The following is a 12,547-nucleotide window of genomic DNA, read 5'->3' as shown; positions in this document are numbered from 1 at the left end:
GCCTGCCGCCACTGCTGGGTGCCTACCGGCTAAGCCCCACTGGGCCGAGACCCTCAGGCCTGCACCCCAAGGGAACCGGATTGGGGTCCAGAAGAAGTCTGTGTTGCTAAAATCACCCTGTTAAGCCATTTCCCCAACTTTCCAGGAGTGCTGCATCTATTCCTGACTCCCCGGGGCTCCCTCTTCTTGCCTCAACTTGGGGGATGTGAAAATCCAGGGGCTTCAGGCCAGATCGGCTCAGGCTGCACCTACCTTCTGACCAATCCCTCTACCCCGAGAGCTCTGGTCCCCGTGCCCTTCTTCCCGGTACCTAGACCCTGGAAGTGCAGCAGGGATGAGCAGCTGGGCCTCCTGCCGCCCGTGGGACTGTGACCAAGGGAGAGGTGAAGGGTGCTCCTCACAGACTTCAGGGTGGTCAGCGGGTTCCAGACGGCAGGCTGAGGACTGGGGCGCTAGGGGTCCCCATGTGAAAACAGAAGAAGGAAAATCTAGTGCTCAGTGAACAGAAAGGAACCTCGGCTGCTTTCCAGGCTCTAGCCCTCAAAGCACCCCAGAGGCACCCTGATTTCTCCAAGGAAAATTAGTGGAGCTTCCCCACAAGGCTAAGGACGCCATCTAGGAAATTCCAAAGGTGAGGTGAAAAGAAGGAAGAGTGTCTTTCCCTTTGGGATAAAATAATAAAATAATTATACAGTGTGTGTGTGTGTGTGTGTGTGTGTGTGTGTAAATCTCAAGTGAAATGGAAAACAAAATCACACCAGTGGTTAAAATTGCAGGGTTTTCCCCTCTTGTTTTGGAGGCCCAAATAAATCATTCTCTTCTCAAAACTTGAAGGAAAGATTTGCTTTCTTTTTCTTCGCTAACACCGGGCTCTGCTTCAGCTGAATTGGGAGCAGAAAAATCCCAGGCAAAAGACAGAATGCACCGAAGCCCCCCAAACGGATTTTCAAACAGGTACAAGAGGAAAGTGGGAGGCTGAGGACGCTTGGAGGGGCCTCTGGTCTACCCGGGATTTCGCTGCCACCCTGGCGGCAGCCTGGCCATCAGAGTCGCTCTCACATCTGGACGTTGTACACGTCTGCACCCAGATGCTCTGGAGGTTACCGCCTAGACCCGTACCTGACTTGGAGCTCGATTGCATGTACACGGCCACAGATATTAACTTTTACCCAAAAATGTACTCCCTAGGATCCCCGCATCCCGAAGAAGTCTGATAGCCAGCACAGCTGCCTTCTTGCCCTGCCGAAGCCAACCAGTTATTTAACTTTGCCTCCTGAATTGAAACCAGACAGTAAACACATCCAGTAGAAGCTTTGGGAGGAGGACGGGTGGGATGATGTCTTTGGCGGGCGGGACGGGGTGGGGGAAGCCTTGCTCCCCATATTATGGTTTGCGCCCAAGTTGCCCAGTGGGTCGTGTTTCCAGCCGGAGTCAGGGCTGCGGTCTGCCGGCTTACTTCGGAGAAAATCCCACTCCTCCTTTACTGGCTAACTTCCTTTTCGAAGATCTTTGTTTTCCATCTTTGTTTCCCCCCTTTCTTTTTCCATCTTCCTCCTTTCTCTTTATTTGTTTCTTTCTCTTTTTCTCTGCAATTCATTTGTTTCCTTCTCTTTTTCTGATTCTTTCTCTTTCTTGTGTTCCTTAGTTCTCTCTTCCTTCTTTCTTTCTTTGTTATACAATTTATTCTTTACTCTTTTCTTTCCTCCTAAATGCTTTCCTTCCCCTTGACTTTCTCCCCTAGCTCTTCTTGTTTTTCTCTGTTGTGCTGGGCGCCCTGAGGGGGAGAGCACGAGGTTCAGTAGCATCCCTTCCCAGCCCCACTGCTCAAGCTTGGAGTTGACCTTCGCCCGCCTTCAGCCTTAACTCCACTCCTCACAAGGCGAAGTGTAGGGCTGTCAGCCGCTGGCGGCCAGGGCTCAGCAGTCACTATCAGAGGGAAGGAAAAGCAGGCGCTGGGGCACATCCTGACCAACTCCGCTGGCTCCCTGAAGTGCCCAGGTCCAGGGCTTAGGTATCCTCAAGTCCATCACTCCGAAGAAGCCTCATCCACCAGGTCTGTCTTTGGAGAAGTTGCTCCATCTTTGTCCTGACTTCCAGAGATGAACATTAAAATAGTTCCTGTTTGAGCCCACTTGATACCCCAAGGCTGGAGCTAGGGGAAATGAAGGAGTGGGGTTCTGTCCATCCCAGGCGAGGGGCAGATCCACGGGGTCACTCGCAGGCTTAGCAGTCCGAGGCCACGTCCCTATACAGGCACCTTTGTTCTTCGAGCTCCTGGATTGCAGCCCGCTGGCCTTCCTTCTCTCTCGGTCCTACAATCACTGCAACCTCTGGGCAGGCATTTCTTGTCGTCTTGAATTCTGTCTTTCATCAAACCCTTTGTGGACTTTGCAGGAGGCAGGGTTGCAGGGCTGTGTGTGCAAAGACTCTTCCCAACTTAACGGTCTGAGTCAAGGTTATGGGTCTCCACTTTGTGCAGTGGGTTGAGGGTGTGTGCAGGGCTGTATGTGTGTGTGTGTGTGTGTGTGAGAGAGAGAGAGAAAGAGAGAGAGAGAGAGGGAGAGAGAGGGAGAGAGAGAGATGCCTACAGGAGAACAAGAGGTTGTGATGGGGAAGGTCTAATTGACGTTGTCCAAACTTTGCGGTTCTGTAAGGGTGTGTCTCAACAGCAGAGTGGCTGGGACTTTCCTAGCAGCCCCCAAAGCTGGATCCGAGGTGGACCTCAGGAAGGATTAATCCCAACCTTTAAGCCTTGTTTTGCCTTAGTCAGAGATACAGCTCCAGACATCCCCCCTCCCACCAGGACCTCAGAACCTCTCTCTCCCCAACCTCCCAGAGACCCTGAGACTTGGTTCCATGGCAAGACCAAAACTTTAAGTTTTTGAAAAAGAGAGGAGGAATCTTGTAAAACTTTTATGCCAAACAAAGTTATAAAAACTTCCCGGGCGTTGCCTTTTCCAAAGGTTTATATGAATAATAAAGAGTGCAGTCGCGTGCACATAGTTCTGGCGGGCTCTGAGCTGGGAGGGTTCAACAAACAGCATTATCCAGCCCTGGGGCAACAGGAAACCCCAGGGGCTGGCCCCTTGAGGGAATATTGGCCCAGAAACGAATTGCCCTACAGATTCCGGAGAGGGGCGGGGAGAGGGAAGGGGTGGCGCCCTTGACTCCCTTGAAGTTCAAAGTTCTTTGTCCTGGTGAGAAAAACCCTCTCTGCCTTCAATCCACTCGAGAAATTATTCCCCAGGTAGTTTCTCCTCCTCCGATTGAGAAACGGCTCCAGGTATCCCCAACTCCATTCACCTTTCAGACACCTAGTCTGTAACTTTCTTCCTTGCCTAAAGCGGAGCTCCCCTTCTTCCCCATCTGGGACACCTAGAACCTGCGGACTTTCTCTCAGAGGCACTTCGCTGGGATCTGTGAACCGTCTTCCAAGGCGCCCTCGCATCACCATCCCCCAGCAACCTGGGGGTCTGCGTGACAAAGAAACATCAAACCCATTTCTCCTTTCAAGTCCCCCAGGTTCCCCCTGCACCCCCAAAGCCCATAGTGGGAGGGGGAGGAGCCCAGAGTGCTCTCTCAGCCCACACCACTTAATACCCTTGTAAACTCCCACGTGCGCTATAAACTTGGATTTTTACAACCAACATTCCTCCTTAGCTCCGGGAAACTTTGAACTCGGCCTCGGGTTTATTTACTGGTGGGGGGTGGGATTGGGGGACTGGGAGCTGAGAAAGGCTGGAGGAGAAGAGGCGGGGAAGGAGGTTGCGGGCAAGGGGGTAATGGAGTGGGGGTATGGGGTGTGTTGGGGGAGCCAAGACTGTCCACTGCGGATTTGTTTACTAGTTAGGGCGGAAGCGTTTTCTAACACAGGCCAGATTGGGTCGTTAAGGGCGAAATGAAACTGGGTTTAGAGGCGCGGGGTGGGGTGGGGGCACTTTATGGCGGCGTCTAGACGAGGCTCTTTTGTTCCCGGGCAGCGCCACGGCTGGAGGGGATTACCCAAAGAGGTTGAGCCCGGAGTGCCCCTGACCGCCAAGGGGGGTCGGACATCCCGGGGGCCCGAAGGTGGGTTTGTTGGGGGGACAGAAACCTCTTTTTTCTAATTTTTAGAAGGTCACCGAAGACTGGCAGCTTCCTGGGCTGGGATCATAGAAAGCTTTTGTTTTTCTTTCACCATGACACCCCGCCTTCCTTCAGAAATCCCTTCTAGAGCTGGGGATCTTTTCTGGGCTGCACATTGCAGGGAAAGTGGTAGCTTTGGATATTCAATATTCTTCTCCAAAATCAAGAGCCATTTAGAGATCAGTATTTTGCTTTATAAGCAGGTTCTATATAGTTATCTCCATCCTATTTTATTGGAAGCACGGCTGGCAGGCCAATAGCCCTTGTTATGACTCGTGGATAAACATCATACCTAGAGATATCTCTCAAGCACAAGTGCACGCGCATGCAAACGTGCATGCACACACACACACACACAGAGACGATCCTCAGCTGCATTCCTTCTGCCACTCACTACACACTGACAGTGGTTACACACATCAGAGGACACAAGCCCTAGATGTGCATGTGGTCAGTTTTACTGCATACTATAAGCAAAAGAGTGCACATAATATTCCTTTTCGTGTGCACCCATAGGCATCCGACAGATATTTGTGTGTGGGCACATGAGGCAATTGTGGGGTTGTATATACACCCCAGTTTACAAATTTTGTCTCAAGACCTACATTTACAAATGAGAGATTCAGATACCCCGTCATCAAAAGCGACGGAACCTAGATGCAGTAGTCCATAGTCGTGGTGCTTTTTTCTTTCATTCAACAGAATTATATTGACGAAAACATTTTCTTCGAATTACAGAAGAACCGTTCCAAAGAAAAGGGAACGATGAGAGAATTGGTCCTAAACCTCTGCCCCCAAATAACGAATTTGGAACAGAGATCGCCAGAGTGCCCTCAACGAATGCGCTGAAAGGACTATAGTTATCTTTATCCGGAAGAAACATGCAGCAAATATATATATGGGTGTGGTGACCATCCTCACGGGTCACCTCCTTCCCCAGCGCCCCACCCCAAGCCAACCTCTTACAAAACAGATCTCTGGGGCGTTCCACGCTGGGAGACCAATGTACAAACATCAGGGTGGCCCCAGCCTAGGGTCTTGTTGTGTCTGGAAGAGCCCAGCCATTTGTGCTTGAGGGAAAGGGGCCCAGCCCTACCCTCCCACCCTCAGGGGCTGGCGCGGTGCGGAAAGGGAGGGGGCTGGTTTCTCCCCCTCTCCCTTCCCTCCTTCAAAACTGTATATAAAAATTCCAATACAGTCTTCTCATAGAGGGAAAAAGAAGAAAAGAAAAAACGAAAGCCCTACCCTCAACCCTGCACATTTAACTGCCACAGACGGAGACATCTGGTGGGAGGGCGGTGGAGCCAAGAAAATTCCTATAAATTTAAATTCGATGATGGTTACAATTAACTCCACAACAAACGTGTGCTTAAACGGAAAGCGTTGCTGGGCGTTTGGACGCAGCTCGAGCTGCACGTGAGAAATGAGAGCTTTAAGAGTCGCAGTGGAAAGTCCTCAACTTGAGAGCGGGAGGAAGCTACCGCCGCACTCTTGCCCCTGCCCGTGGAGAGAGGGGTGCAGGCCCGCCAGCCCCGGCCTACCTCACCTTCACACGCCTGTCCTCCTCTGCTGGGCTCTGCCCGCCTGCTTCCACCTCCTCCGCCTTGGGAGCATTGAGGGTTTTAAGAGGAGAGGGGCTAATAAAAGGGTCAAATAAAATCATAATATTGAACAGAATGAAATATCTTTATTTGCCACCAAAAAAAAAAAATTCACAGCAATCCCTCTGGGACAGGAGCCGGGTGGGGATTGCACACGTACACACGCACTCACGCACAAGGAGATGGGTGATTCAAATCTCATTCCAGGCGAGTCCTCCCCATATCCCCTCCGGGTAGAAAGAAATACTTGTGAAATTTATTTACAAAAATTCAGGCCTCAGCATGGGGGAGGCGTCCAATCCCATCTCCCTACTGCCTCTTCCACCCCAATCTTTTTTTTTTTTTTTTAAAAAGAAGGTAACAAATGCATAGACTATAGCTATAAATTCGCGGAGTGGGGCACAGCTTGGAAAAAGGTTAGGAAACCTCAACGCACCAGTTAAGAAATTTCAAAGGAGGGCTCTACACGTTCAAGGGGGAGAACAACTAGGCTTGGGCAGGGCCTGGGCACAGACAGAGGTAGGACACGACTTTGCACACCTAACACCAGGTCAAAGGAACAGAAATTTCACAGCAAGGCGGGATCACATTTAGCTGCTCCCCAGCAGTGGGGAGTGGTGGGGTAGGGACGGGGAGCCCGGGAAGTCTCCCCTCGCAGACACAGTGTCCGAGCAGATCTTCTCACATGGGCAAGGGAAGGCTTGCAGTTCGAGGACTGTAAGGCTCTGGCGCCCACTACTCACGCCCCTCCCCCCACCCAATCCGAGCAGCAAGACATTGTCGCGAGGTGTGTTTTCTTTTAAATAAAGATTCTTGGCCTCGGCGCCAACGGTGTCCACTCGCCGTGGATCAGACACTCTCCTTCACCCCCCTTTCCAGGCCCGGTCCCTGTCCCACACTGAGTCAGACCAAGGTGAAGGAGGTTCCGGAAAGAAGTGCGGGCAACGGCAGTGGGGGCCAGCCCTGGCCACAGTCCAGTTTTCCACCCGCGGAAAGAAGGCGAGTTAGAAAATAAAAAATAAAAATAAAATAAAATAATCTCCCCCTTTCCCCCCTCCCCCCAAAGGGCCCGGTCCGCGGTTACAGCAGAGGATTTCCCGAGAAATACTGCAGCCGGTCTCTGCTTAGTTTTTTTTCTTTCATCCTTCTGTTCTGAAACCAAATTTTCACTTGTCGGTCCGTCAGGTTCAGCATCCGCGACAGCTGCAGCCGCTTTTCTTTGTTGATATACACGTTGAAGAAAAACTCTCGCTCCAGTTCCCGGATCTGGAATTTCGAATAAGGGCAGCGCTTCTTGCGGGTGCGGGGGGCGTCTGGAGGGGAGGGGAGGGGAGGGGGCAAGTGCGAGGAGAGGGGAAGAGAGACACGTGAGACCCCGGCGACCCCAGCCCCACCGCCCGGCAGCCCTCCCGCGGGCGCAGCGCTGGGCCGAGCCACGATCCCCTGGCAGGGCGAGCTCGTCCCCCATCCCGGGCCACCGTGGGACCCGCGCCCCCTCCCCTCGGACGAGGGCCGGGGCTGGCGGAGTCTGGGGGAGAAGGAAGCCAGCCGGGGCCAAGTGCGTCCCCGCAGACAACGCGCCCCCCCCCACACGACTTCTGCTCAGCCGGGCTCCTCTGCCCCTTCCTGAGCTGCCCTCCTAGTGACTCTGAAAACCCGCCGCCCCGCCCCCCCAGAAATCTGGGGGAACCGCGGAGAACAGGCGCAAAGAAGTGAGACCGGGCGAGAGTCGTGGGGAGGCAGGGAGGAAGAGAGCGAGCAGGCACCAAAGACACCCGAGAGCTGCTTCCGGGGGCCCTGGCGCCCCGGGACGCCCGGCGGGCCGCGCCTTCCCCGCGGCCAGGCTAGGCCGGCGCAGAGGCCGCGGGCCGCAGAGAAACGCTGAGCCCCAGGCCTGGAGCAGAGTGGAGCCCTGAGCCGCCTCGTCCCCACCCCCTGTCGCCGCTGACCCCCGGCTTGCTCCGGGTTCTGCTCAGGGACACGCGAACACAGTTTGAACATTTGGAAAATAGTTTTTGAAAGAAGCAGAGCGGCCCTCGCTGGCCTCCCCGGCCTCAGGTTCTGCTCCATTGCCTCTCTCCCCCACCACTCCCCCTCTCTGAGTTTCTCCCTGTCTTTCCCTTGCCCTCCCCTTTCTCCCCCTCCACCCCTCCCCTCCCTCCCGCCCCCCGGCAGCCGGGCTCCCCATCCTTCCTTAAATGCTCCTCTAAGTTCACGATCAAAGTTAATATAGCCCGCGATGGTGGCGCTTTCAAAAATTTCACAGACCGAGGGAGATAACGGGGAGGGGGTTCACCCAGCTTTTCCAAAGAGCCCTTTTCCCTCCGTCCCCACCCCTTCTCCATCGTAAAAAGTCGAGTCGTTGGGAGAGAGGGCTTTGTAGGTTATAATAAAATCCTTTGAATGCTTATAAAACTCCACATAAAATCGGACTGACCCAAAACACGAGGCCGTCCCCGCTCCCCTCGCCTCCCCCCTACTCTCGCCCTCCCTCTCTGGCTCCCTCCCTCCTGCCCGCCTGTTTCACGGCCGCTGCTACCTACTGGGGGCGGCTCCCTTGGCCGGCTCCTTGGCCGCCGAGTGGGCTGAACCGGACGAGCTGGGATTCGTGTTTTCCTCCTCGGCCTCGGCCGCCTCGGGCCCCGCCTCAGCCCGGGACGCCAGTCCGGAGGCCGGGGGCGCCTCGGGCTCCCCCTTGGCCTCACCCTTGCCCGGGCAGGGGGGCTCGGCGGGCGCGTCGCCACCACCGCAGTAGGCGTTGTCGAAGAAACGGTCGAAGGCTTGGGGCAGGACGCTGTTCTTGTTGACTGAGGAGTAGAAGCCGGCGGGGGCGGCGTGCGGGGCGCTGGGGTGGTGGTGGCCGCCGTAGGAGCCTTCGTTTTTCATGAGGATCTCGGTGACGGTGGAAGGAGGCAGGCACTCCCGGTGCATGAGCTCGTCGGCCGCCGCATAGCAGGAGGAATAGCTGTTCCGGTGGTGCCACTTGCCGGAGGGCTCCAGGCCGTAGGAGACCTCCCGGACCGGGGGCACTTGGGCCGGGTAGGGATAGGAGATCTGACGAGAGGGGGCCTGGGGCAGGAAGGAGGAGACCGTGGAGAACTCGGGCACGTAGTAAGTGCAACTGGGCAGATAGAGGTTGGAGGCGCAGCTCCCTCGCTCGCCGAAATCAGCGCCCCTCTCCTTGCGCGACGGCGAGCAGAAGTTGCCCAGGTTGACCGAGTTAAACATCGTTCTCTTCTCCTGCCGGCTCCAGATGGAGGTTTTGGACCTGATCTAGCGAGGGGGGAAAATTTGGGAAGGCGAGATGACGCGTTATCCGTCTTAGTCTCTCTCCCCGAGCACGTGATCCAAAGTAGATATTGTCATATATCAGTTCGGAGCACTTCGCAGTCGTAGGAGGGGTTCTCTCTTAGGTAAGATGGGGACGTTCAGGCGATTGGTTTGCAAACACCGCAGAAACATTATGAAAATCAATTGCAGATTTGTATTCGTTTTTCTCTTGACACTCCCCTCCTCTCCATTCCACAGAGCGAGCAAAGGAGGAGAGACAGAGGGTTGGGGTGGGGTGGGCGGTGGGATGGGCAGGGGCGGGGGCTAGGAGGGGGTAATTGTATTTTTTTCTAGCTGCTGCTCTTCCCCCCCTCCAGGATTGGGAGAAGGAGGAGGGTTCTCACGTATGGGGGGGGGTCTTGCCTCCTCCCCGTGATCAGCCCAAGACAGGGCTAGGGATGAAGACCTCTTTCCCCACTGCCTGATTCTGCCAGAGATGTGAATCTTTTCCCCCAACTCTCAGGGACTCTTACCCCACCAACCTGAAGAGGGTCACAGCGCGTGTTTACAAGAGTTTGAAGAAGTCGATTCTTTTCCTGGCCAGGGCTGGCTATCAAGGCTCCCTTTCCCCTTTGGAGAGACTCCCTGGAAGTGTATCTGAAGTTTCCCAAAGGTGAGGCAGCCCAGCAGCAAGCCAGTGTCCCAACTTTGTCTGGCTTGCTGTGCTGCTGGCGGCTAGGGACTTAGATTAGTCATGAACAGTGGTAAGCAGTGAGCCAGCCGCCCAGCCGGTGCCTGGCGAAGTCTGGGAAAAACCTTCTCTAATGTTGTGTTAAATATTTAGTATGAGAGAGTGACCCTGGGTGAATATTTCATGCCTGACTTTATTGTCAATCAATGCACAGAAAGCTACATCCACTGTGGATTTTTTAAGTCTCAAACCCACAAGAAAGAGGTTGGAATGAGAGTCCTGTGTCTTCTCTGTCAGGGGCCCTTTGGGTTGGTGGTTCAGTCTCAGCTTCTTCACTGAAAAGAAGCCCAGTGTCGGCTCTAGGAAGGATATGGTGGAGGGACTGGGTTTGGGGCTCCTATCGTTGGACGATTTGGGGACGATTTGAGGTGGATGGTGGGGCCAGGTACAGGTCTCTGGAATAGACCAGCAGGGCAGTGGAAGGGAACTGAGGGCCCTGGGTGGGCTGGGCAGGGCCAGGGGTCACTCTCTAGTGGAAAACCCCAGCCCCTCTCCCTGCTCCCCGGGGGGCTGCAGCCAGGCCCTGGTGGGTGCCACTTTCCTGTTTCTCAGTCCTGCCCTTCCCTGCCAGCCTCCTGGGTGGCTGTGACCCCAGAGGTGGACTCAGCGGTTCTGAACTCCCTTGCCTTTCTTCCCACAGGACGCGTTTGAGCAGCTGAAAATCAGTTTATTGAAAGGTTCTAGACTGGGTACCAGAGCAACTGCCCACAAGCAGAAAGCAACCTGGCGTCCAAGGAGGAGCCGCTAGGGCATCATCTGTTCTGTTCAGATCAGCAGGAGGAACTGAAGCCCCCGGGGACGCAGTCCACCGCACCCTTAGGAAAAGCCAGAAATGGCCCAAACCCTCTTTTAACTCCTAACCCTTGTTTAAAATTGGTTTCCACTGTAAAAATATTATTTGTATTTGATTTTCCTTGTTGAACTTGACAAGGTACTGAGGCCCCGATAGTAGATGGGGAAGACACAAAAAATGGTACCTTGAGCCCAAATACAACCCCTCCCCAAATCATTCTTTCCCAACCCTCCTGTCTCCTCAAATTTGCTTTAGAGCAACACCTGGGTTGGAACAGCCTTGGCCATGGGTCCCATTCTCAGGGAGGCTCTGGCATACCCACGGATAGGTCCCTGGCATCCCTCTACCCATTCATTGCTGGGCACTGCTTCCCGAGCCCTCCTTTAGTCCTGGCCAGATCTTAACTAAGGGCCAGATCTTAACTAAGGGCAAAAAGGAACTAGATTAGGACTTTGCTAACGAGAAGGCTGCAAGAAAAAAAAATCTGTTGCTTTTCCTCTTTCCCCTACCTCTTTTTATAGGGTGTACTGGGGCCGGCATTTTTAATTATAATGATGGGGAACTATGGACTATGGCTTTTATGGGGTTTGTGCTCTCCTCATTAAACTCGAGTTTATTGGAGGCAAAATGCTCCCCAAACAGTGATGGGAACTGGTAAGAGGGAGCTGAGAGGTACCCCTTGCAGAGGTGTGGGCGAGCATTCAGAGTCTCCACTCTGGCTTTCCCCACTTCCCCCCAGGGCCCTGGTTCCCCCTCAATCCTGGCCTCCTGGGCCTTGTGGGGCCCAAGCCCCCAAGGCAAATTCTGCACCGCCAGGGCCGACAGTGGGGAGGGGGTTTGCTTCCTGTGAGGAGACAGCTGTGGGCCTGAGCACTTGAATTTGACCACCAAAGTTTATTCCAGGGCCACCATAAAAGTGAGCCAGGCTGCTACAAGGAGCTGCTGGCGGCTCTGTTTCCTTGAAACAAAAAAGAAAGGCAAGAAAGAATGTCAAAGGAGCGGATGTTCAGGAAATTCTAGGGTCTCCCAATAGAGGCTTGTGAACATTAATATTTTTCCCCCTAAAATTAAGGCACAAAGTTCAAAAAAATGTTTTTCTAGTTTTGGTCTGACTTTTAATTTTTTAACAACTTAAAAAAATCCCAACAACTGGAGGTTGCTGCTGGGGTCAAGGAGAGAAGGCCTTGGCTGCTGAAGTTGGGGAGACATTGATTGGCAAAAGTGCCCACGGTGTGGGCGAGTGGCCTCCCTGCCCAGTCCTAGGTCCAGGCCACCCTGAAGCATAGGCTGAGCTGCCTGCCCCAGCCGGCATCCCTGAGCATCCGTGCCTCCCCCGACGTGAGACCCAAAATCGGTCCCCAAGTTGATTCCCAGAAGCCCTGGCAAGCCCCACGCCGTAGAGAGGAGGCTGCCTTCCCCCCTCATCTCATGGGTGCCTGTGGCCTCTCCACCTACTGGAGTCCCAGCTTTCACCTGAAATCCTCCTTAGCAGGGCCATCCTGCCCGCCCCACTGACTCTGGGTGGCCTCATTCAGGCAGCTAGCAGGCAGCTGCGGTCTGGGCAGCCGCCTCGGTACTCTGGCCAGGGCCACGACAGACTCTTCCCTTTCACACACAGACACCAGAGGTGGCTTCAGAAGGGGGCAGTATCTCCAGGTCCTAGCCCAGCACCCCACACACAGTACTGGGCCCCCTCAGAGCTTGTCCACCTCCTGCTGCTGCTCTGGAGAGAGCAGACTGCGGTAGGGAAAGGGGCCCACCCCACAGACCAAGAACAGGGAGGAAACCCCAGTTTGGAGAAAGGGGGCCCTTAGAGCTCTCCAGTCTGTAAGTTCAGTTTGTGTGGGGTCAATAAAGAGATAGGCAATCAGCGCATGGACACCCTCAGTGGATCCGAGGCTGGGCCAGCGAGGATTGCATCCTTTTGCACAAAATCTCTCTCCCTTGCAATGCCACTGAGTTTAATAATCCCTTTAATGTGCTTGGGGATTTTCAGGCCTGCACCCC

The 12,547-nt window shown here is 54.3% G+C and overlaps 1 protein-coding gene and 1 long non-coding RNA gene across 2 annotated transcripts; one reads left to right on the top strand and one right to left on the bottom strand.

Annotated features, from left to right (window-relative positions):
* Positions 1 to 5,828: 5,828 nt before the first annotated feature.
* Positions 5,829 to 9,112, bottom strand: HOXC11 (homeobox C11). The gene is made up of 2 exons (XM_060026250.1): positions 8,270 to 9,112; positions 5,829 to 7,039 (listed from the first exon to the last, which is right to left on the bottom strand). The coding sequence occupies exons 1-2, from the start codon at positions 8,952 to 8,954 to the stop codon at positions 6,807 to 6,809; spliced, it is 918 nt and encodes a 305-aa protein (XP_059882233.1). The 5' UTR covers positions 8,955 to 9,112; the 3' UTR covers positions 5,829 to 6,806.
* On the top strand, positions 9,001 to 10,629 carry LOC132434567 (uncharacterized). Its single transcript, XR_009521326.1, has 3 exons — positions 9,001 to 9,139; positions 9,520 to 9,669; positions 10,388 to 10,629. It is a non-coding gene; the product is annotated as an uncharacterized lncRNA (long non-coding RNA).
* Positions 10,630 to 12,547: the final 1,918 nt, after the last annotated feature.

The sequence above is a fragment of the Delphinus delphis genome, chromosome 11 (genome assembly GCF_949987515.2).
Source record: "Delphinus delphis chromosome 11, mDelDel1.2, whole genome shotgun sequence".
Classification (NCBI taxonomy): domain Eukaryota; kingdom Metazoa; phylum Chordata; class Mammalia; order Artiodactyla; family Delphinidae; genus Delphinus; species Delphinus delphis.
This window is presented reverse-complemented; position numbering and strand designations above follow the sequence as displayed.

What these genes read in the sequence shown, in the direction of transcription:
- HOXC11 (XM_060026250.1), bottom strand. Translation starts at nt 8,954, where the DNA reads ATGTTTAACTCGGTCAACCTGGGCAACTTCTGCTCGCCGTCGCGCAAG. An exon ending in GGCCAAGGGAGCCGCCCCCA is followed by an intron (nt 7,040 to 8,269) that starts GTAGGTAGCAGC and finishes CCTCCCCTCCAG; the next exon opens with ACGCCCCCCGCACCCGCAAG.